The 26165-nt window shown below is 36.8% G+C and overlaps 1 protein-coding gene across 8 annotated transcripts in view; it reads left to right on the forward strand.

Moving 5' to 3' along the window:
* Window positions 1-354: 354 nt before the first annotated feature.
* brm (ATP-dependent helicase brm) overlaps window positions 355-26165 on the forward strand; it is a 91445-nt gene continuing 65634 nt past the window's right edge. For 2 of the 8 annotated variants that reach the window (XM_081761251.1, XM_081761247.1), the window contains exons 1-6: window positions 355-786; window positions 6168-6825; window positions 16267-16452; window positions 18717-18921; window positions 21303-21921; window positions 22780-22918. In XM_081761251.1, the coding sequence (XP_081617377.1) occupies window positions 6196-6825; window positions 16267-16452; window positions 18717-18921; window positions 21303-21921; window positions 22780-22918 (1779 nt within the window). In that variant the 5' untranslated portion in view covers window positions 355-786; window positions 6168-6195. The other 6 variants (XR_014131794.1, XM_081761245.1, XR_014131793.1 and 3 more) reach the window with 5 other exon arrangements.

The raw sequence follows: 26165 nt of genomic DNA on the forward strand, positions 1-26165 counted from the left end.
TGTCACGAAATCACATACTTAACGTAATAAAAAAAACGAGGGGTGTGAGAGAGAGAGAGAGAGAGAGAGAGAGAAAAGAGGAAGTTGGCAACTTCACTAGGTATTCAAACTAAAAGCACCGAAGACAGGACCATTGAACTTCATGTACACCATGAATCTGCACGCTACATGTGCATTCAATTCAATTTCTCCACACGTTCTTTCAAACTCGTAGACAATATGAGAAATATACTGTATGTTATTATATCCAGTTACGTGTACACATTTTCCCTGACGTTTCAGATCTATGAAAAATTCAGCTGTTCACAATTATGGCTGTACATTTCTAATGTCATCATCAGTTAGACTTTAAATTCTCCTTATTTGGTACTAACTTTACAGAAATTGTCTATTAATAATAAGCTCTGCAGCAACAAAAAGAAACTTATTTGGTTTTACGGGGAATAATACCATTTTATGACTAAGCCGGTAGTAGCTCCTTTATTTATGGTGCAATTTCTTTTTCATTGGTTACAAACACTGAGGAAAAAAACCGTGGGATAATGGTACATTCGAGCGCAATGAGACGAAGTGGAGTGAGTGAGATTATAGGTTAACTGTGACAGAAAAGATCTGTGATAGCTTTTGATTAGTCCATTGCGAGTGCAAATTTTTGCTTATTTATAATATATATTTTAAGAACATTTTTGATTAGAAATCTGTTCGTATTTGTGTGCCTGGCAAACCTGTGTGTAATCAATTATGTGAATTGGAAAGAAGACAAAGAAAGTAAACGGAAGTCGAAAGGTAAGCGTTATGGCGACATATTTTATTTTAACTGTTGTAGTGGCTTTTTTCGTCTGCTTGTTACGAATATTCTGTAGGTAAAGTGACATATTAATTGGAGGAAAAAAGAAAGAAGGTAATTCTTATAATTTACATGGCTTATGTAGACCATTAAAAACATCTGCTAATTCCTGGAAATCGCAACCATAATAATCGTATAATTATCCGTTTGCAATCAAATAGAGGTAGAACGCAATAAATCATCCAATTACTCTATTGTATATTGCTTCCACTTCTATCATAAGTGTCATTATAACTGGCGGTGCTGCTTCTGGGAATTCAATTTATTGTAAAATAGATTGGAAAGTTCGTAATTAAAATTCGTGATACGGGTTACGTCCAATATATATATATATATATATATATATATATATATATATATATATATATATATATATATATATATATATAGATAGATAGATAGATAGATAGATAGATATAGATATATATATATATAGATAGATAGATAGCCACATATTTAATATTTATCATATGCATTATGAATTAATTTCTCTTGCAGAAAAATTGGAATTTACAACTATTAGTCACGTATTGTGTTCATAATTACAGTTCAAAAATATGTAGATATTTGCCCTTTATTGTAATATAAGAGCTCCGTTTATCCACGTATTAATCAATTGTATATGAATTTTGCTCTGATATCCCAAACTGATATGTGAAGCAGTAAGGTGTTTTGTATCATTTCATTAGTGTGTGTCCAATGGAAACGTAAACAAACTGTTATCCAAAATACCAATGCAGTTGAACAGTTTAGGTGCCGATTTACAATCTAGAACTATGCATTTGTAAAATTTACAGAGCAAGTATGTAATACTATTTTAGAATAACATTGTGTAAGTAATCAAAATATATGGTGATTTTACGTCTGACGTGCGTAGAAACGCACAAATACATGATTTAGCGTAAGAATTGTCCATAAGGAAGCCATTACAAAGTGAGGTGCAGTGCACTAGGTGAAGGTAGTGTGTTAACTCACGAAGCGCAAACATACCAGCATTTCACATGTAAGGTATGCCAGGGTAAGAAAGTATGTGTAGAAAGCATGAAGAGCAACACCGTGGGCTTTGTGTCCGCGCTACGAGGAGTTAAACCTTCGGCAGGGGCGCCAACAAAGGGGAGGGGGGGAGCAATTGCCCTCCTTGGATTTTCGAAAAAGGTTAACATTTATAGGCTCTTTCGGTGAAAATAGTATACTTTTAACATCAACATTCAATAAATGATTAGAATAACAAAATTTAGTCAAACCCATCCCCAAGATTTTAATCTACTTCTCTCCCCCATGTGATGTTTCATGTTTTTTCAGTAATAATTATATTCAGCCTGATGCTGCGTGCAATGCTAAGTATTTTGAATGATGATATCCGTCAGTTGAGTTGAAAAGATCATTTCGCTCTTTGTTGTGTGTTTTGTTGACGTGGTGCTGATAGCAATGAAGTTTTGTTTTGTTGGGTTTCATTCTAGCGATTGTGTGTGTGTCTTCCCCCCCCTGGAAAATATCCTGCGGGCGCCCATGATCTTCGGCGCTTACCCTCACCACATTTGGCTCCGCCCGGTGCATTGAGCCCAGATACTAGAAGTGTGCATGGTCACACTAAGTTCCCTTTCGAGGATACCTAATATAGGTGAACAATGATTTTGCAGCAGTCGTGAAGACGGTATTTATATCCATAACAGTCAAGCCCTCCTAAAGTGAGTATGTAGCCAAGAATGGAACTACTCCCATAAGGGAAAAAAAAAATGTGAAGGTACTAAGAGTCTATTTTATGGAGAAAGAAGTAAAAGTATTAATTTATGTATGGTTCCGCATTCTAAATCTGCAATGGGTCATCTAATTTTGTACCACCAATGAATAGTTTTATTATGTGCTAAGTAGGATACATATCGTCTTCAAAACTATCGTTCCCATTAGCGGCTTTCCACTTTTGCCAAGTATGCTTTCACGAGAAGATGTGCTTTGACACACATTTTTAAGTGCTAGAGCCGAGGAAGGCGGAGGCACTTTTTGTTCTCACTGCATCTTAAAATACGTATAATGTGTTCATGTGGAGTTTTAAATAGTGTGAAGTGCATGTAGTATATAAGGGTTATATTGTAATGGCGTTTTCGTCCTTTTTATTACTTTAATTACATGTAATATGCATATAGAAGTAACTTAGGCATTATCTTTTGCGAAACTATGAGTTTCAACTGAAGTTTTTAAGATTTCTTATAATACAAAAAAATAGTATTAAAGAAAAGAATTAAAATATACACAATTTGCTGCAGCTGATAGTTGATTTCCAAATGTTTAATTTTAAATACAATTTGTGTTTCATTCTACATGCCTTAATATATATTCAAAGAATAATAAGAATTATTATAGAAATGAAATAAATCAGAATTACGTTCTGAAAATTACAAGGATTAAAATACAGAAAATAATATAAAAAACAAAAACGAGAGAATAAAATAGAAAACTTAAGTTAGTTTAGGGTAGGGTAGGTTTAGAGTAGAGTAAATGTCCCAGCAAGCACTAGCTCACATTAAGGGACAAAACTAGAAGAGCAGTTTTCCATATAGATGTATTAGGTCCTGTTGTGTACTGTGATTTAAGACATTGGCTCCCAACCGTCGTGTTGCGAAATGGTAAAATTTAAAAATCATGAAGCATTCGATAATTAGTTAATTGATTTTGAGCAGGGTTGGCAAAAACCATGGTTTTTATTGAAAAAAGAAATAAAAAACAGTTTTTTTTTTGTTTAAACCAGGTTTTTTTGGTTTAAATAATATGCTCTATGTATTTATATCACATATGGACAGAAATAAGTTTGTTTCGCCTTAGTGTTGTTATACAACAACTGGGTTATGCTGGAAGGGGTCACATGAGCCTGAAGCGAAATCCAAACCGCTTCTCGGCTTACATCCGAGAGAAATGGTTCTCTATTTGAACTCGAAACCGGGAATAACTGGCGATACGTCTGCCGACTCACTCACGAAGGACTCCTGATAAAAATACGTTGTACTGATCTTTACTTGTTAATATAATTGTCAAATGCCATTTCAGGACAAAAAAAAAATAAATAAATAAATAAATAAATAAAATTAAATTAAAAAATAAAAATAAATAAATAAAACAGTTGCACAAGTGAAACCATTATACAGAATTACATATGGACAATTTCAAAATATTGCAGAGTACAGAAGATCTAATTTAGTCCAAGTTAGTTTACTACGACTTTTATTAGTCAAAGTTAAAGAAATACAACGACTTAATTGGCGTATCAGTAAGAAAACTGAATAAAGATACAAATTATTTGAGACCACTTTGGTTCTGACCCATTTATACAAAAAGAGATACCAAAAATACTTCTGATTAAATGCCTGTCGTGGTTCCCCCTCCACCCCACTCCTCAAAAAAAAGTACTTCGATGTATTTTACCAACAGTAAACATTATTAAAACGAAACAATATTTAGAATTTTTCTTTGATTGCAATTGCATAGCAATAATAACTATAAAAAAATCATAAAAGAAACATTCATAAAGTTATAAAAAGAACAAAAGTTGCTTTTGTAGCATAATGTCTTTGAGTAATGAATGGGGAATTTAGGTCTGAATATAATACGAATAATATACGGGAGTGAAAGGTGATAACCCACAAATGTTTGTTCATCAAGATTTTACGAACACTTACACTTTAAGAACATTTTTTGTTTTTCGGTTTAAACCAGTAGTGTTTTTTGAAAAAAAAAAAAAAAAGCTGGTTTAAACTAGCCAACCCTGATTTTGAGACAGACTATACTGCTCAGCGCCTCCAGGGGCAGCAACGAAAATGCTCAGTACTACGTACAGCCACTTCTTTATTGAAACTGATACAGTTACACTTTTATGATTTAGATTATTATTAATAAAAATCAAACGAGCGTGTCCTGATGGCGTGGGCTTTCAGTAACATATGTCGTCAATCAGAAAACGTTGGGAACTAGTGACTGGAATTTTCTTCTAAATATTGTTTCCAAAATTGTCTTTTGAATTAGTTTTTCTCAAATGTCTACATTGATTGTATGTCTTGTGGTAATTTACTTTAAATTTTGGATTAAAGTTCTTTTTGATTTGATATGCTCCAAAAGGTGTTATTTTAATGTGGTCTGTATCAGTTCTATTGTTTGATATGTTAGCACTAAGTTACTGTGTACATTTTATGCCAGAACATTATACATGTAATCTTGTTGAAGTAAATTCTAAACATCCACCTTTCTTCGAGAAGCCCTATCTGTACTCTTACTGACTGCAGGAGTGAGAGAGTGTTTAGCTGTTCTGGGAAGCGGACTTGGGGACGTAGTGAACTCCATTTGATAATTCATTTTGATGAGATGGTACAAATTCATTTTTTTTTTTTTTTTTTTTACTTTCTTTAAGTTGTGTGTGTTTGTGTTTAGTACTAGATGGTTGATTATATCCATATTTACTTGAAATTGACTATGTCGTTCTTCCCTGTATACATTTAATTTGTGAAATGAGTCATTATATTCAATCATAAGATAAATTATTTATACGTTGTACTGACATTATTGACTCTTTTGAATGTGTTTGCTGCACATAAGCCAATTATGTACATACAAAAAAGAAAAAGAAAGAAAAAAAAAAACTTCTGGAGACCTGGATACTGAATTTAGTCCTGGCTCTGGAGGTAAATTGTGGATCTGGTCTTATGGCCCACTAACAACCACAGTAAAAGAATCTTTGCCTTTAGAATATAAACATACGTGTTATATTCCATTGTATTTTTTTTCAAATAGTCAGTGTTTACAACTAGATTGTGTAAAGTTTGATCATTGGCAATTGTAGCAAACAAGGGAGGGATTTCAGTTCCTGTATAACATACCGTTAGAAGTATTCAAAGGAGGTAGTGGATACATATTTGAGTTCCGGATGTGGGTCCCAAAATGCTCCTTGGTTTGTGATATTGTATTTATTTATTTATTTATTCCAGGAACTCAGAATATTTGGTTCATATCCAATTAAGGTTTAGCGTAATGAATCTACTTTTACGGATCAGTGGACAAAATTGCTGAAACGAAATATGTGTAATAGTAGCTGACTTTAATTTTATCCGTATTCCCAAATGCGTGCAAATTGCAGTGAATGACAACTAGTGAACGCTTATTTCTAAGAATGAAACAGATTTGTAAGAAGTATGGTAGTTTGTAATTAACACACACACGTTTGTGGAAATTGTAAGTTGTTTGTTACATTCGAATTTGTGTTGCTTATGTAACCATTCATAGTTGCGTCGTGAAAGAATATCATCATAACAGTAAAATACTTCCATGTTTATTTCAGGAATTTCGACGTGGTGTGAGAAAGAACCATGGCTTCTCCGTCGCCAACTCCTGTCGCACAGCAGCCTTCACCTATGGGTCCACCACAAACTCCATCTCCGATGGGCCCTTTACAACAGTCGCAGTCACCAATGCCTCCACCGCAGACTCCGTCTCCAATGGGTCCCCCTCAACAATCTCCCTCCCCCATGTCTCAATCTCTTCCCTCGCCCTCTCCCTCACCAATGATCCCTTCACCAATGGGGCCTCCGCAGCAGCAGTCTTCTTCAATGGGCCCACCGCAACAAGTGATGTCCCCTGTAATGAGTCATTCCCACCCACCCCCTCACAGTCCAGCTGCTGCGGTCGATAGTCAAAATGGCCCATCTATCAATCCACAGGTGCCTGGTCTTGTTCATGGTCAGTCACCTGGCGTTCACTCACCGCAATCAATCCCTCCTGGTATGAGCCCTCAGCCAGGCCTTGGACACGGCATTCCTCAAAGTCCTGTACCAAGTCCATCTCCTCACGTGGGATTTCAGGCACAGCATGCGTCATCTGGAATTGGAATGGGTCCACAGAGTCAGCTGCATCCTCAACATTTGAATGGCCCATCGGGTCAAGGTCAACCAGCGAGCATTCAAGGACAGCATGTTCCCCATATGCCTCACCAGTCTCAGGTAACGTTCAGTGATTTAAACGGCAAAATTTCATTTCTTGGTGAAATGAAGTGAGTTTTCAAAATTCTAAGTTCATTGATTCTGTAAATGTAAGTACACGAAGAATATTAATGGTACGTCCCGTTCTCCGCACATAAAAAGGCTTATGAGAAATGCTAGCGTCAGTTACCTGCTTTACTGGGTTAAAATAAGAAAAATTAGAAATATGTTAATGAAAAATCAGAAAATAAAGAATCTATATAAATAAAAAAAATATTATTACTATTATGGGCTGAATTTGGATTTAAACTGCATCGGAAGTGTCACTGTTACCCTCGGCGATTCGACATTAATATAATTTTTATATATCGACCCCTTCCTCTTCCCCTACATTGGACCGTCAAAGTGAAGAAATAAAAACCATCCCAGGCTTGAATGTCATCTATGTTGAAAATTTGATCGAGATCGGTTCAAGAGTTATTAAGTCACATAGCCATTTCCATTTCTATTTACAGATTTAAAAGATACATACACATAACACAGGTCTGCAATATTAAACATGTTTTTTGATGCCCTGGATATGTTTGCTGATTCTTATCGATTTCGACGTGCTGAAACTAAAAATGACCTTCATTGCCCTGCATCACATCAGGTTTTCAGACATGAATAATTTTCTTAAAAATCCGTAATTTTTTTCGTGTTTTGTGTAAGTTTTTACTTAGGGATCCTGCCCCTAATTATCGTAGAGGAATGAGTCGTACATTTCTTTTAATCGTCCAAGACCACACCTTTAGAAAATGTACGAATACTTTTAGTGAAATGCACCGATAGGAAATTATGGACTGAAAACTGGGAGAAAGTTTTTTTTTTTTTTTAATGTAGTTTAGCAGCCGTTTGGTAAAAATATCTATATATATAAAAGAGAACGCACAAAATCCTTTGTCCGCTCATCACGCTAATACGGCTGAACCGATTTCTTTCATTTTTGGGGGGTTGTTAGGATTTGGACCCTAGATGGTTTTTATCATATCACTTTAATTTTCAATTACCAGTGTCTTGAGATAATTGACCAATCAGGTGTCAATACGTAAAAAAAATCCTTTGTCCGCTCATCACGCTAATACGGCTGAACCGATTTCTTTCATTTTTGGGGGGTTGTTAGGATGTGGACCCTAGATGGTTTTTATCATATCACTTTAATTTTCAATTACCAGTGTCTTGAGATAATTGACCATTCAGGTGTCCATACGTACAAATCCTTTGTTATTAGTTCATCATAGGTATAAAAATAAACGTATTTATATGCAACCCGCATGACCCTGTGACTCGGCGGGTTAACATAACTGACAGGCGCTATAAATCACTTGAAAGCGAAAAAGTAAAAATTATCTAAGTAACAAAGTTTATTGCGTTCCGGGATGACCGCAGCGAAGCGGGGCGGGTTGGGGTGACCGCAGCGAAGCGGGGCGGGTTAACATAAATGACAGGCGCTATAATGTTAACATTTACTGCAATCTACTATGGTTTTTATCATATCACTTGAAAGCGAAAAAGTAAAAATTATCTAATTAACAAGGTTTATTGCGTTCCGGGGTGACCCCAGCGAAGCGGGGTGAACGCTGCTAGTAATTTATATTCGAAAAACAGCTTTAAAATACTGGTAACATAATCTGCAAATTTGGTCAGAATCGCATAAAACTGAAGTGGAGAAAAATATATTTTTTACCTATTTCCTCCTAAAATTTTCCCCAGTTTATCGTGATTTAGAAATTTCCTATGTCCTCCGTAATGGCACTAGAGAAATAAATTCTATATAAACTTATTCCTCTAACACCATGATTCCATAGGGGCGCGGTGGCTCAGTGGTAAAGCGTTCACCTCCGGTGCTTGGGGTCTCTGGTTCGATTCCAGCTGGCGCCGTGTGGAATTTGTGGTGGAAAAACACTGTGCTCGTGGGTTTTCTCGGGGTTTTCCCGTTTCCTCCCACTTTCTTCATTCCACCATTTCATTCATTTCTCATCATCACCGTCTCCTTTAGCCTAACCGACATAATCGTTGGACGTAAAACTTAAAGTTTTCATTTCATTTTTACCATCATTCCATTACCGATACCAGGAGCGAAATTAGTTACCAAGAATATACAAATAAATAAATAAATAAACCTTGCTTGAAAAAAAAAATATTTTTGGTTCCAACCCTGCGCTATACTTGCATGTGAACAAAATATCATCCAAATTATTCTACGCATCATGAAATATTATACCCAAAATCATTTCAATACCTATGGTAGATCCAGCGGAAAGACTATATTAATAACCAGGGCCCGGATCTCGTCGACCTAAAATTTTCTAAAAAGTGACCTATAAAATGACCCTAAAATTCATAAAAATTGAACTTAAAACTTGCGTTTTTTAGAAATCTTTATTTCGTTAAATATTAACATTTTTTGAATATCTATTGGATTTTAATTAGCATTTTTCACTCATTTTCAAAAGGTTTGTTTCAGTTAGTTGTAGTCTATAGATCAGTCCGTTGTACGGCGTTGTACGTACCATAGAATTACTACTATGGTACGTACTGAAAGTGACAATTCACTCCAACTTCACTTCAAATAGGAGAAAGCACACTTAAAGAATAGCCTAGAATTTCGCAAGTGTAGACTGTATACACGAGAATAACAGATAAAAACCCTGTTTAAAATCTTTGTACGTCTTCTAATCCATTTTTAGTTATTCACGTGATCACATCCTTTGTGGTCAACAACCCAAAACCATCTGTTTGGCCACCTACCAACCCCTACATCTCGTCAACCAGCTATAAGCTTAGTGTTGTTCATTAGGTTTTTAGAAATGCAGTTTCCCACCCCAATAGTCAGGAAGCAGGTAAAGAGATAATATAACTTGGTATTTTTCAAATCCGTAAACAGGGTTCATTTTAAGATTTCCTTATGTAGAAGAAAAAGACTAAAAAGACCTGAAAGTTACCTTAAAATATTAAAAAATGACTTGAAACTTTAAAACGGCTAAAAGTGACCAAAAGTAGACCCTAAAAAATATACTTTTAGGACCATGAGTTGTTGGATAACGTTTTTATTTAAACTTGCCTTGTCCTATGCGTAACAGAAAAAAGTTGACTTGTCAACATGATCCGGGCCCTGTTAATAACTACAAGACATTTATGAAATTGGAATTAAGCTTACCTGTCATTGATGCTTATGGAAGCGCTTCTTTTTGCCTTGTAGACTTCTCTTGGTGCATTTCTGTTTTTAGTATGTTACTGGAATGTCCTTGATAATCATCCAACAAAAGTCCATCATGTTAACACTCCATTTGTCTTGATATTTTCTTTTCATTACCCTTAAGTACAGGTGGAACAGTTGCCTGTGTTCTGTACTTACCAAGTTTTTGGGGAAGTAGTCACCATGAGAATGCAAGAATGAGGAACAACCAAGAGCTGCCATGCTACCAACATATTTTGGACAATTTCCCTGTAATTTGGCACTTTCAGATTGCCGAAGAACTTTTCCACAACTTCTACGAAAGCAATCCAAACTTGTTTTTCCATGTCATTCATACTTTCAAGGAAATGAGGATTGGTGACAAGTTTCCTTGTATCAGGTCCAACCAAAATGCTTTCCCTCAGTTTTCCATCTGCTGAACCTGGAAACTTGGATCACAGATGCTTGAAACATTCACCATCCTTAGGAGAACTTTGTGATGAATTGCTTTACAAGACCTAACTTGATGTAGAGCGGTGGTAGCAGAACTTTATTAGCAGGAATTAAGCCCTCCTTCACAACATTTGCCACTCCATGTTTGAGAGCATCTCTTTGTGGTCTGTCGGTACAATGACTTTTTTATGTCACGACTATCCCGTAAGCAAAGGAAACGTGGAAATTTAGTATAACCCGCCTGTTGTCCCAATAACATAGAGAGCACTTTAAAGTGACCACATATCAGCCACCCTTCTTTCTCATAATTTATTTTGTTCTTCATACTTAATTTTCTCCACTACTAATTTCAGACTCTCATACGTTTATTTCACGTGAATGGAGTGGACAATTGCAAGAAATGCGTATGTATTGCCATTATAGATGAGGATGTCTTTTAGACTTTCTTCTTTAGATGAATCGATGAACAACCTCCAGTCAGATGCATTGTGTTGTATTTGATACTGTCCCATCAAACCACAAATATCATTACAATATACAAGAGCTTGCTCTTAATCGAAATATGAAACAGTTTTTCACGAAAACGTACCTGGCGCAAGTAGGTTTCTTTGATTTCAATCGGGATCCTACTAACTCAGCAGAATCCTTAGGCAATGCAAGATTTTTTTTTTCAAAACTGTTTTTTAGCTTACTGTTACGGTTTTCTACTTTTTCTAAGGGTATGGGACGGCGTGGAATGAGTGATACTTCGTTAAAATTCGTGTTCCATAAGCTTTCCAACAAGGTTTCATTCATGTCCTTATGACAATTTGGCGTCACCAGGGCTACAACACGGGGGGGGGGGGATGGTGGTGGTGGGGAAATACAAGGTGACCATAGTAAGGTCGAGGTTCCGAATTTTTTCTCCCTTGCCATTGGATCTACGCCCTTTTTTTTTTATGTGCGTTAACCCAATGTCTGGTCTACATGTCAGATTTTTTTTTGAGACCCGGGTTTGGATGCCACGTTAAGCTGTAGGTTTGCATCTCATATAGCCTAGCTGTTAAAAGGGACGCTAAACTCAAAATCAAATGAAATTAAATCAACAAAACCTTTTCTCTCGTTCAATCCAGTCCGTGGAAATCGTTTATTAAGTCAACACAAAATATCTACTTTCTAGAGTCGCCTATATGTATTTTGTCCAAAGTTGTGATCAAGATAAATCACTTCTTAGCTCCAAAAGTCGGAGAATTTTCTGTTTCGTGGAAATTATTACTTAAAACTTATATCCATCAAATTAGTTCTCCCTGTAAGTCTTTTCCAATTTTCGATACATGATCAAATCGTCTTCTTATATAAGATATTCATATTGTAAAATTCTCCCTGTTCTATAGGGTAGAGTAAAAATGCGCTAGACGGGAGATTGGACCTTCCCATCACTTTTTATTACAAAAGTCTTCTCTTGAATACAATATGTTATAATAAATAAAGCTCCACTAATTATGTAGGTAAAGAAATGAAAGGAACCCAATGACCAGGCGTCTTAGGGCTTTTGTTGATTAGGTTTCTCTCAATGACCGGGCGTCTTAGAGAATTGATACTTTGATCAATCGGGCGAGATTAATATTTCCTAAGGGGTGTTCTCCTTTTTTATACAATAACTAGCTGAACCTGCGCTCTCTACACAGCGCATCATTCGCATATGAGCATAAATCTCCTTCTCATTCCTCACAACATATGTCCCTTTACAGACACAAATGAAAGACGTCTTGATTTTTAAAAAATCGGCAAAAGGTATCATAAAGGGGAGATTTTTTCGATTATTTTTTCTCGATGTCTCGCACCGTTTGCAAGATTTGAGCCTACTTCCGGTTCTAGTTTCTAATTCATGTATGACCAGTGTTTTCTTTCTTCTTGAATGCAGTATGTAATAAGCAAATACATTACATATACAATTAATTACAATGTCAGTTATATATGGTGTTCATTGGGCAAAACACTCAAAAAATAAAGATTTAAGACTCGAGAAATGGTTATCCTTCCTTTTTCACTATTATTTGGCCATGGAACAAACGCCTGAGACGTATACAACCCCCATATACAACATTGTGGTGTTGGAATGTATAACGCATATTATATGATGCTTTAGTTTTTTTTTTTTTTTTTTAATTTCAACGCTTCCAGTGTACCGTAAAAAAATGTAATAAAGAAATAATGGCCATGCTTTTTTTAAATATACAATTAAAACTGGACAATCTACGCAAAATTTCCAATCGATCAGTGAAAACGTCATCCTTGTAGAGCCTATAGTTTCCGAGATCTCATTGTCGAAAGGATTGACCACAAACATATAAACATAGTTTAAAAGAACTCGGAAGATGGAAGCACAATTTACTTGCATTGATTTTAGATTAAAATACAAAGTCTTTGAACAATAATTTTATATCATAAACTTTATGAAAAAGATATAGTTAACTAATTTAGACTATTTAAAGTACAAATACTTAAAATGTTTGTCTCTGTTAAACGTGAAATCACACATAACCGTAAATGAAAGATTTGAAAGCCAAAGTTATAGGTTGGAGCTCAGTCGCTTTTAATTGCTATTGTATCATTTTAATAGATAGTGCAGAGTAGTTTTTCCGCTATGGGCGGATGGGAGTAATTAATTGTGTGTGTAATGTATTTGCTTATTACATACTGCATGCAAGAAGAAAGAAAACACTGGTCATACATGAATTAGAAACTCCAACTTGAAGTAGGCTCAAATCTTGCAAGCGGTGCGAGATATTGAGAATATAATCGAAAAAATTCCCCTTTATGGTACCCCTTGCCGGTTTTTATCAAGACGTCTTTTACTTGGGTCCGTAAAGGGACAGGTATGTACACGAGCAAAAGTGCATTCACACTTCCAATTTTCGTATCCTGCAGCGTTAAACAACCAACAATTCTGCTAAGGTTTGTTGGTTGAGAACAACGCAAGGCGTTCTAGAAGTCCTCTAGTCTATATATTAAAATGCTAGGTTTATATGTTTGTCCCCAATCCTTTCGACAATGAGATCTCGAGAACCACAAGTGCTAGAAACGTGCCATTTTCACTGGTCGATTCCAAATTTTGTGTAGATTGTCCAGTTCTAATTGAATATTTAAAAAACATAGCCGTTACTTCTTTATTACATTTTCAAGGAGTACATTTGGAAGTGTTGAAATTTCAAAAAATATTACATCCCACGAGTTATACATTCCAACATAACATTATTGTATATGAGGGCTGTATATCTTCAGGCGTTTGTTTCATGGCCAAATGATAGTGAAAAACGAAAGATAACCATTTCTCCAGGTTAAGATGAATCTTTACTGCTTGGAGTGTTTTGCCCAATTAACACCATATTTCACTGACATTATAATTAATTGTGTGTGTAATGCATTTGCTTATTACATACTGCATGCAAGAAGAAAGAAAACACTGGCCATACATGAATTAGAAACTCCAACCAGAAGTAGGCTTAAATTTTGCAAATGGTGCGAGATATTGAAAAAATAATCGAAAATATCTCCCCTTGCCGATTTTTTTTAAATATCAAGACGTCTTTCACTTGTGTCTGTAAAGGGACATGTACAGATGTTGTGAGGAGTGACAAGGAGATTCATGCTTATTTATGAATGATACGCTGTGTAGAGAGCACAGATTCAGCCAGCTCCTAGGCGGACGGCTCCACTGAATTTGATGATTTTTGGTAGATGAGTGAATCGTAACCTACCTTAAGTTTTCATGACATTGTGGGCATGGAGGTGAGAAAGACTGAAAGAGTATAACATGTGAAAATAATCGTATCCAACCGATATTAGTGTACAGTCCGCAGTTTTTGGGGTCACTGAAATGAATAATGACTATTGAGCAGAAGTTCATGACCAAAAACAAGAATATAGAAATATGACCTATAAAATGCCCTTAAAAACATGATAAAAATGACCTAAGAATTGTGACAGTGACTTAAATTTGTACCTGTACCTGTAAAAGAATACAACATACCAAATGATGGGCATCATGTCCACGATACCGGAAAAAAATTAGGTAGCTTCTTAAGTTGAAATATGAAAGTTTGACTTTAAATGGAAATAACCAAGTAAAATGTAAATTATTTAATTATAAGACGAATACAGCAAATTATTCAGCGTAAAATGGACTTCTTTCTCGTATCTCGGCCTACTATGTGGCATGGTCTGTTTCCATGTCCTGCATCTTACTGCAAAGATTAAGAAATAATGCCTTCACGTAAATCGTATAATTATTGTTTACAATTGAACAAATTGTACATGAAAAGTCAGAAAATGATCAGGGACACACTTAGGAGAGGAGGGTCTTCCTAGACATACTGTTTCCTTGTGCCAAGATATAGACCGTCCGAAAAGTAACGAAGTTCGTCAGACGTCAGAAATAATTTTTAACAATTTTTTAATTTTTACACGCATATAAATTAATTTTGGAAATATTTAATAAAAATGTAAACTCCAAGTTTTCTTATTATTTATTTTATGTTTGCAGTACATCACCATTGTCTTGACAGCATAGAAACAAAGACTAATGTCTGAGTTCTGATTTTCTTTCTTTTGTTTGTAAATTGTCATTTTATGGGAATTGTGTTTACCTCGTTGCAAAATATCGAGCCTATTGCCAAAATCAAGAGAATGACAAAAAATCCCCGAAAGTTACCAAAAATAACAGAAAATCCCCGAAACTTTAAAAAAGAAGACAGAAATAATGACTTAAAAGCTCAAAATTGTGGACATTGTTCCCACGATACCAGAAAAAAAATGACATTTCATCAACTTCCTCCCCTAGGGGGGCCGCGGTGGCTCAGTGGTAGAGCGTTCACCTCTGGTGCATGGGGTCCCGGGTTCAAACCCAGCTCCCGCCAAGTGAACTTTGTGGTGGACAAACACCGTGTGCGTGGGTTTTCTCGGAGTTCTCCTGTTTCCTCCCACTTTCTTCATTCCACCATTTCATTCATCTCTCATAATCACCGTCTCCTTTAGCCTAACCGGCATAACCGTGGGACGTAACACTCAAAGAAAACTTCCTCCCCTAATAATGACAATTCCGATGACGTTCAAGTCCAATTCATACCCCGTCAGCGTGAGGGGTGGGGATAGGAAGGTGACATGTGAAAACGATCGAAATTACCGATATTATTGTCAAATCAGTAGTTTTCAAGGTCGCTGAGTTGAATTGTCAAACCACCGATGAGGTTGTAATCCAGATTCACCCCCTACCAAGATGGGAATGAGGGTGAAGGTGGGAAGAGTTAGACATTTAACAATAATCGAAAACTATGTGTATTAGTGTCCAATTCACGGTTTTCGGGGTCGCTGAGATACAAAATAGTGATACTCCGGACGTCGTTAAGTCTAGCTACAGCCCCCATCGGCGTTCGGTTGGGAAGGAGGTGACAATAGGAATTATTATTATTACACTTTCCTTCAAGTGAGTATCATAAGGGGGCAATGGATTCGAAAAATTTCCAGAAACTTATTCTTCCCTTGCGAGGAACGGGCATTTCTGCTGTATATATAATTACACTACAGAAGTACCAAATAAACTAGCAAGACTGAAGTCTTGTATTATTTTAACATTATGGTAAAAAAGGAAGTTGATTACTTAACATCCAGAACTTCGTACTCTCTCAAGCAGTGTACACTACCATTTTGTAGTTTTTGACAAGGATCATAGCGTAGCTAAAGAGATTCTGTGTGGCACGTTATAAATTATATCTAAGTTTAAAATTAATACTTTTAATTTTTCTTTTACTCAGACAACTCAACTGTTTGTTGCGCAGGATAACATCAATGCATTACAGCGAGCCATAAGCACAATGGAAGAGAAAGGCATGCAAGATGACCCAAGGTATTCACAGCTTTTAGCCTTACGAGCTCGCCAAGGCTCAATGGGACCTCCAGGCCAAATGGATGCGTCACATGGACCTCCACGGCCAGTTCAGGTAATTATATTTGCTTTTATAATCTTCGTATGCTTTAGTAGGCATTATTCAGTCCTCTATCTGTTCTGTAATGTAGTGTGGATTGCTTTTAAGTTTGTTGAAATCTTTGTTGAGGACTGTATTTTTTAACTCGATGTCTAGGATTTTCAAAGTGATGGTGATACTTATTAAGTCAGTCACACTAAGTTTAAAAATGTCATCCATACCTCTTAATTACATGAGGTTCCTTCACAGTAACCATCATCATAATCATGACATTGAATATAGAATTCCGCATCTTCTATGAATATGGGAGCATGCCGAAATGTGGACCAATGACGTTGTTATATTTTTAACTACGTCTTCCTTTTAACTGTGAATTTCAGTGGTCATCTTTCCCTCTAATATGGGTCAGTGGATGGTCTTAGTCGAATATGTCTCTAAATAAATTTTATGATCTTAAGCTGTTAAGATGAAAGAATTATTCATCATTCTGTTTTCTATGCATTTTGGTTATTTCTTGTTTGAAAGCATCATAATATACACTGTGATTTGAGGTAATTGGTACATGATTTTATGATTATTAGTAATAAAAATAATTTGCTAATATTAACAGCCTACAAAGGGATGTAGCAGTCAAGACTGCTTTGATCGACAACCCGAAGCATACACATATATGTGCTAATCATTCAGGTATAAGAAAGTACATTATTAATAATAATAATAATATTGAAGCGAAAGTAGCGAGCTTCTACCAATAAAATTTGGTATGTACCTTCCTCCAGTCTTTAGAAATACCTTATTGTTTGGTGGATTGAAATCCGTCAAGAATAGGGGAATGAATCCATCTCACGCTGCAAATTCGCGCAAATTCATAGTGTGATAACAACAGTTTTCCAGTTTGTAAGAAGGTATTTATTCTGATACAATATATTTTCTTCAGGCTTCCCTCACTTCCTTATTGATTGCGGCTAAAATCAGTGAAAGGGAAGATTGCTGGAACTTCGATGGTTTCTTATCACAATAATAAGACAAGAATCTAATTTTCTCCGATAACTCGTATGACTCATTTTGATGTACAGTATTATGGGGTATATTATATTTTGTGCTCCTCAATCATCCTTATTTCCTGCAAATGATCAGTTCCACCAATGTGAAATATTGCGGGGTTTCGTTACTGTCGCTTCTATTATAATTGCTATTTCTACAGAAAGATCAGATGCGAAAGAATCCAGATTAACAGGCAGAGAAAGTACAGGAGTGTCAGGTCCATATGAAACAAGCTTAAGAACATGAATGTAAATTAAGCTACAATTTTTTTCTCATTTATTTAGTAATTAGTCAAACTAAAATTATGTGTGTAATATCTTCATTCACGCCATGAAATTGAAGCGCTAAATGGTAATTTTTACAACCCACTTTTTCTTTTACTTGACTCTTTGACATGTATGATGTACAATATGAGGAACAAACTTCCTGCTTTAGTCTTCGTGTTTTATACGAAAGTATACTTTACAAGCATGATACAAACTTCGTTACGTTAAGACGCGTCTTAACGACAAAAACATCACGTAACAGAATGAGTCTGGATTGTTAATGCAATACTAGGAGCAATGATTTCGCATTTAATCAATTTGTACTAGACGCCAGGCTTCTTTAAAGCAACTTCAATGTTTTTCTTCAACAACAGTTCAGTTCACACAGATTACACGAACAACACAGCATGAATAGGTAGTTCACTGCCATTGACAATTTCCTAAAGCAGCATCAGGGAAACACACACGTACAACACTAAAATACAGGAGGGTATGAATCAGAAGTATCACAAGTCAGTGACTTTATTCGGGGATCCCAGCCAGGTAAATTCCAAAATAATCTTCAGAGGATCACGTAAGGAAGAAAACTAAAGTAAACTTGAAACACCTCAGGAGTACAGTGGCTCAATAGTAGAGTGCTTACTTCTGATGCTGGGGTACCGGGTTCGATCCTAGGCCACGAGAGTTCATAGTGGACAACATCGTGTCCGTGGGTTTTCTAGAGGTTCTACAGTCACATCCCACATTTCCATTCTACCAATTCCTTCATAATCATTCATTTACAATTATCATTCGTCTGATTTACAATTGTTTCTTGCATATTGTAAAATTATTAGATGACTTCAAAGGTGAAGTTTCAGGTGATGTGTACACCTATAAATTGTATATTTAGTAATTATAATTCTGTTTTGAAATAAAACAATTTTCTGTACGCAATTAATGAATATTTAATTTTTCTCCTTATTTCAGGGCTTTGGAAGTCAACAAGATGGCCAGCAGAAGCATATTTTTACACCAACTCAGTTGCAACTTTTAAGAATGCAAATCATGGCTTACAGGTTGCTTGCAAGGAACCAGCCACTCCCTCAACACTTGTCACTAGCCGTGCAAGGGAAACGAATGGATCCAACGCAGAGTCCAGCATTCCAAAGAACTAACGTGCAAGGAGACTCAGGTTGGTGACTTTCCTTAATTTTTTAGTGTTATTGTTTCTTGTGGGTGTTACAAATTTCTCGATATAGGAAATAACTCGCCAAAGTACACCCTCAAAGAGCTGGTTTATAGTGAACGTTTCGAGCTTGTCAATGGAACGCTTTCAATCTTACTAAATAAGGAAACGCTACACCAATACATGCGTTTACAAAGATCATTGTTTTTATATATATATTATGAACGCATGGCATTAATCGGTAACCCAAAACACATGAAAATTATCGCAACTTAACAAAACTAATTGAATGTAATATAACGTTAATTCGTACCGAATGTATTAGGTTGGTGTGAATGAATTGTCTGCCCCAGGTGCGTCATCTCCAAAGGGCAAACACATGAAAACTACGATCTCTGATTAATCAACATAGTCGCTATCTGCAAAAGTTGCCATCGTGGAGTCCCTGGCGAAAGAGACTCTGCGATAGAGAGAGATTCTGAACCGTACGTTGCACCGCCCGATCACCAGGAAAGTTCTTCCGTCTCAAAAAGTGGTCAAGGTGACGGAAGAGGTGGTAGTGGGAGAGAGATCGGGAGAATTGGGTGGGTAAGGAACGGTTTCATACTGCAACTTTGGAGAATCTGCACCATTCTTTGACTAACGTTTGGGAGTACAACATGAGTACATCATCTATTTTGCTTGCTCGGGTACAAGTTTCCGTGGAGTTGTGCACTGTGACGATCTCTATTCATGATTTCACCTCGTCTTAGGAAGACATGATTAAAAACACCTTGTGAGTCTGGGGACATGGTTTAGCAAACTGTCCTGGACAATAATCACAATTGAACTATTGTCCTGACCTTTTAAGATTGTCATAACAGACCCATTTGTCATCTCCAGTGACGGTCCGAGTTGGGAAACTTTCCCGTTATCCATTACGTTCAGAGAACTCGGTTCTTGTTGATGTAAATTCATATTTTACTCATGAATCCAACCCTTTTACCTTACTGATTGGGGGAAGCCACCGAATACCTGTTCTGTAGTGTATTCCTAACTCGTCTGCAGTGGCACGAACACCTTTCCGAAGGTATGTTCCCACGGTGTACTGAGGAGCTTATCCAAAAGTAATGTTGGTCCGTGCCCAGGGGGCTCATTTTCCAGTGTTGTGTCACCGGAAAAAAATGAATTCTGTTCAAATGCACTGTGTGTTGTTTTGCAGCTTGCTGTGCAGTGTGTCCCCGTTTGGAATTGTAAAGAAAATGCAATCCCAGTTTTGTGTTCTCCATGCTACTTTTTCATATGTGATCCCGTTCAGTCACAAGGGCCACGGTGCTCAGTGGTAGAGCGTTCACCTTTTGTGCATGGGGTCCCAGGTTCGATCCCAGCTCGCGCCAAGTGAACTTTGTCGTGAAAAACACCATGTGTGGGGAGTTTTCTCGGGGTTCTCCCGATTCCTGCCACTTGATTCATTCCACCGTTTCATTCATTTCACATCATCACCTTCTCCTTTAGTCTATCCAGCATAACCATGGGGCGTAAAACTTAAAGATTTCATTTTTTTCCGTTCAATCATGCACTGACTCTTAACTGCCTGGGTACCTCAACTTGTTTGCTGGATGTCTGCTGAGTTTGTGACAGTCCATTCCTGTGTTGTGTTGCTGAGACCCCAAAGCGGACATTTCATTCACACCCCCATAATAGGTCGCTAATTTGTACCAATCTAACAACTCGGCTCATGTTGCATACTGTGTGTTTAAACAAAAGCAACATAATGAAGATATTTCCAGCTTCCAAAATGGACCAGAAATAATCATTCTAGACTGGAAGTCGAAATGAAAAGTTGTAACTTTTGAATCCAAATTCAGAATACACTCAGTAAAGTAAGTGAATCTTGTCTCCAATTTCTTTCTAAAATACTTCCTTTGCGCTCAAACTTACATTAAAGATTGAATGTAGAAGTCAGCTTAATAGAATGTCACTTCTTTAGCCTTTTTAAATTGAGAAATGTGATTTTTAATAAGTAACGCACAGCAATTTATATAGAAGAAAGTTTGATTAATTAGAAAATAGCATCATAGAGAAATTGATCTTTTAATTTTTACACATTATAGGACAACATATCATCAAGACTGTAAGAGACAAACATTTTTGTACAACTCGTATAAATTCAAATATTTTGGTTATACAAAACTATTGTTATAGTCAACAAATACAATGATATAAAGTCAGGAAGTTGGAAAAGTGTTTTCTAAGTTTTGTGTCATTTTAGGTAAACAACTATAACATAAGATTTAATATCCTTAGCTGAGAAAAAAAAATATTTCGTTATAGTTTAGCAAGACATATGTTGAAAGTTTCTAACATAAAATGCTTCATGTAAGAGAAAGTGTGTTTTATTTCTGAAGGTACGTCACCAGGACCGATGCAGCATCCGATGAGACCTCCAGGTCCTCCAGGGGGACAGCCACCTACTCAGTCTCCCATGATGGCACAGATGGCACCTCCCACGGGACCCCCTCCCAATTCTCAACAGCAGCAGCAGCCCCAGCCGCCAGCACCTGCACCTGCACCTCAGCCTCCGACTCAACAGACCCCTTCTCCAATGCCAGCAGTGACGTCGGCAGTTCCCAGCATTCCACAGCATCAGCCGCCAGCAGTGTCATCTGCACCGATTCCTCAAATCGTGCCGTCGATAGCTCTTCCACCGACGAGTGTCCCTCCCCAGGCACCACCATCGGTTCCTCCTACACCACCTACGCAGCCCCCGCAACCAGCGACTCAACCAACTCAACCACCAATCAACTTACCCCTTCCATCTCAGCCCCCAACGCAGCCAGTGACTACCCAGCCCCAGCAAGGTTCTCAACCAGCTCCTCCACCTGTGATGACTCAGCCTGTTCCACGACCAGCAGCCCCAGCTCCGCAACCCTGCCCGCCTCAGCAGCAGAAACAGAACAGGGTAACGCCTGTTACAAAGCCTACAGGCTTGGATCCATTGATCATCCTTCAAGAGCGAGAAAACAGGTAGGATATTCATTGTAAAATAACATGTTTTTGCTTCTTGGTTAAAATTACTTCTGTGTTGAATTGTTACTGTACATTCGTTAGTCACATGACACGGATAGAGTATTGGTGCTTTGTAGCTAAAGATTAGTATAATTTCATTTCCTATTCTGTTTATCGGAGTGTATATTTGTCAAGTTTCTCAATAGGTGAGTTAAATCAGTAGATAAAAAGCAAAATACGTAGCCGATTCATATGTGGAAGTTAAGCATATGAAAGGCATTAGAGACAAGAAGAAAACGAGTTTACTTTTACCTTTGATGCTTTATAATCGCAAACATTGCATTTAACTCATATCTTTCATGGACATACCCCCACTCATTATCAAGACCAGGTAAAGGTATAAAAATCCTAAACGTTAGAACACTAAGGGATTCGACTGGGACATACACACACTAAAATGAAATGGATTGATAAATGTAATGACACTTCAGTAAGTGTAATTACTATGTTCCATCACATTTATCAGTGTGTTTGATTTTAGTAATGTATTCCTGTTCGGTTTGTTTTGATTGTTTTTTTGCCGTGTCCTGCTAAGAAGTAGAAGTGTGCAGTGTGAATGAAAAGCGTCAGACAAGAGATTTTCTTTTTCATATTCCGTTTTTTTCGTCATAAGTTGATTTGATTTTTATTTGTGATAAGTATTTCCAAGTAGGTTTTACTTCGTGTACAAACACTTTTTTATACTATTACTATAATTGGTTGTTGGAAATTTCGAACAAGCCTTTAATCTTACCTATCTGAACTATTTTTATTGTAATCGAGTGAAGTAGTATTTGAAGATGAACTTAAAAATTGATAAAGATTTTTTTGTTTTAGGCTCTCGGCCAGGATAGCTCATAGAATCGAAGAACTAAGTAATTTGCCAACTGTAATGGCAGAAGATTTAAAAATGAAAGCACAGATAGAGTTAAGAGCTCTTCGACTTCTTAACTTCCAAAGGCAGCTGCGGACAGAGGTAAGACAAGGAACTGTTTCTGTAACTAAGCCCATAAGAAATGAATTTATCAAGTGATCATCTAATTGTAGAGCTCCATCATTTACTGATCCAAACCAAGCAACTAAGAATCGCCTGCCACGCTGCTTGTATTTGAGTCCACATAACATCAACACTGTCTGCTGGAGGCCTGTGACGAACAAGGTACCGACCAGCCATATCTTTCACATTTTCAGTGGTCTGTATGTCAGGCGACTATGCAGGATAGAGAAGCAGCAGTGCGCTTAACTTCTGAAACGAGGCATGAACATTTCGGGACAAAATGGTGCTCCACACTCTCAGACGATGGAATATCTTCGCACTTGTCAAGCCGCCATCAGTGTAGGACTCGTCGAGAAACACGTCTATAACTTAGCTTGCCAGCAGTAGCATTCGCGCACGCATTGTAACTAGAGGCGTTTGTGGTCAATGCAAGGCGACAGATAGGCATATGTATCGCTAGTCTAGCGTTCCTCAACAGCTGTCGGAAAGTCCACGTGTGTTACCGTCTCCAGCGTCGAGCTAACATTGTGCAAGACGCTGCACAGTCGTCGTGACAGTGCGAGAGAGAGATCTGTCATCCGGTGGTGTGATCGCATTTTCCGCGGTTCACTACTCTGTCGTCATTCCTTACGGTTCTCTTCTGTTCGTTGCTTCCACACAGGCATTGTTGCTGTGGTGGTTTGCCCTGTATCCATAGGCTACTCTATCGCAGTTGTCTTGTTTATGACGTCGACCCACTACCTGTATACTGCAGAAACCATCCTCTTATTGTATTCCTGGCCGAGGATGATAATGGCCTACGCAAACGCTATCCCGCTGAAATTGTAATATTTTGTACATCATACCCTGTTATTGGAAGTGTGTTGTTATTCCTTCTTGGAGTTGCATTTTTAGCAAAGATCAGTGTATTAAGCTGCGTGAAGACCTGTCTTAGTGTAAATTGAAAAGTTACCAGTTCATTCAGAATATATTCAGAATCCAATTTTCGTTGACTGCTTTCAGCATCCTCAAAATATTGGAAAGAAAAACGAATTTAGTGGGGAGAGGTAACTAGTGTGATTAATTCGTATCCATCCTATGGTTGTTATATCTTTTTTTTTTCTTATTTATCTTGACAATTCTGACAGTCAGTGAAAACTTGACAATTGGAGTATTTGAATGGATGCATAATAACAAAATAAATACCGTTTTAACTGGTTTGTTACATCAAAACACAGGAAAATGTCTCGAATTAACGTTGGTCGTAAAAACCAGAGGCGTTATTTTCTTCTTTCTACGAGAATTTGGAAAATAGGCATCTTTGGAGTAAATGAATAAACCAATAGGTGGTAAATAGCTTGAAACTATTGCATCTATAGAATTTGTTCTCAAAATGTTACGCGAATTGATTATTTAGCAGAAGTTTCCAAACTCCATCCATGTTTTATATGAAAAATGAAATAACTCTCAAATTCAGAGTAAAAACTGTAACGGAGAAATCGAACTAGCCTCCGGATTACATTGCAGGTTCCTAAACCAGTACAGCACCCAGTCCCTCGCTAGACTAACTACACACTTTCACTCGTATAGATGATGATCAGTAATTTTCATTACTTGAAGCTCACTACGTTTGATATCCTTTGTGCTAGGACATTAAGTATCTATAGAGTGAACATCTGAATTAGAGTAATCATGAGGATTTGATGAGCACTTGATGAGGATTCAGAGGAACTCACTTTTGCTTCTCAAAATTTTTATAGATCGTTCAAACAATAGTATTTAGGAATTCCTACTTAAATAGTTTCTGACTTTGGTCTTGAAAATGCAGTTATCAGCGAAAATTTTCCGCTCGATATTATTGTTTGAACTATTTGTAGAAATTTAGAGAAGCAAAAGTAAGTACCTCTGAGTTTATTGAACATCTTAATTATTTCACTAATTGAATTAGGTATTATTTTAGATATTTTACTGGTTCTAAACACCTATTGAATGAAATTATCTTCAAATTCATAGTCAAGATGTCGAGGAAATCGAATCTATTCGACCCATCACCTCCAGTCGTAGAATAACTTTCCGTTCTTAATTGCTTGTATAGTATGCATTCACACTAAGTTCTTTCCTAAGAAACTCTATGGATACTGTGGTCTTTATGGGAAGTTTGTGTAGTTTTCTGATGGAATCTTGTCCCATAGAGCTTATTTTTTAGCAGTTTTTATTACAAAATTCATTCCTGTTGAATGAATGGTTTCTTCCGCCAGTACTTTCGGGATCACTGTTTCTAGGTGGATGTTTGTTATATATAGAACTTAACTTTGCTAAGCTTTGTATTTACTGATCTGTCAAAATTATAAAAGAGTGAAGTTTTTTGTCTCAATTTTCGAAAACAAAATGATTGACAGAATTGATCAAAGGGAAGAAAGTATAGAACTTGCTTTATAAAAATGTGAATTACATACCGTCCTATGCTTTCTTTACCGAGCAGCCATACTGTTTGGACTTTGTGCTTCGTTATCACCGGAAGTGACGAAATCATTAATTCATGGATTGACCATTCTCCAGTGCAAGTGAATTTTGTGAAAAATTAAATCTTTCAGTTTTACATCCCACGGGTATGCTGGCTAGACGAAAGGAGACAGTGATGGTGAGAAATGAATGAAATAGTGGATTGAAAAAAAAGAGGAGGAAACGGGAGAAACCCGAGGAAACCCACGCACACGGTGTTTGTCCACCACAAAGTTCACTTGGTGCGAGCTGGGATCGAAGTGAATTTTATAAGATTTAAATCAAAGGCTAGGAAAGTCATAAATTTCACGCATCCAGTATTGTCTTATATATGCAAGCGATCCAAATTTACTAGATTCGAAACATGAGTGTAGAGAAGAATGGAGAATCTTAGCTAGGCTGAACTGAAAAGCGGTAGGGAAGTGTTAGGAATAATGGGTGAGAAAAGAATTATATTAGAAATAATTATAAAAAAGAGAAAACTAAATTGATTAGAACATTGAGAAACAACTGTATCCTGAGAAATATGATACAGGGCACCATGAAAGGAAAAAGAGGCTGCAATTATTATTAGATTGGGAGATAATAGCTGAGAAGTGTAGTATATGGAAGCTTTTCACTTTCAGATCGTAATCTCAAATGATGGCAGGATAATACTCTTTTGTATTTATTATTAAATATTATATGCTATGTATTATCTTAATTATAAAGTTTAAAGTATCTTCAGCGTCACTCGCATTGTCTT

This window comes from Thermobia domestica, chromosome 6 (genome assembly GCF_964235325.1).
Source record: "Thermobia domestica chromosome 6, izTheDome1.hap1.1, whole genome shotgun sequence".
Classification (NCBI taxonomy): domain Eukaryota; kingdom Metazoa; phylum Arthropoda; class Insecta; order Zygentoma; family Lepismatidae; genus Thermobia; species Thermobia domestica.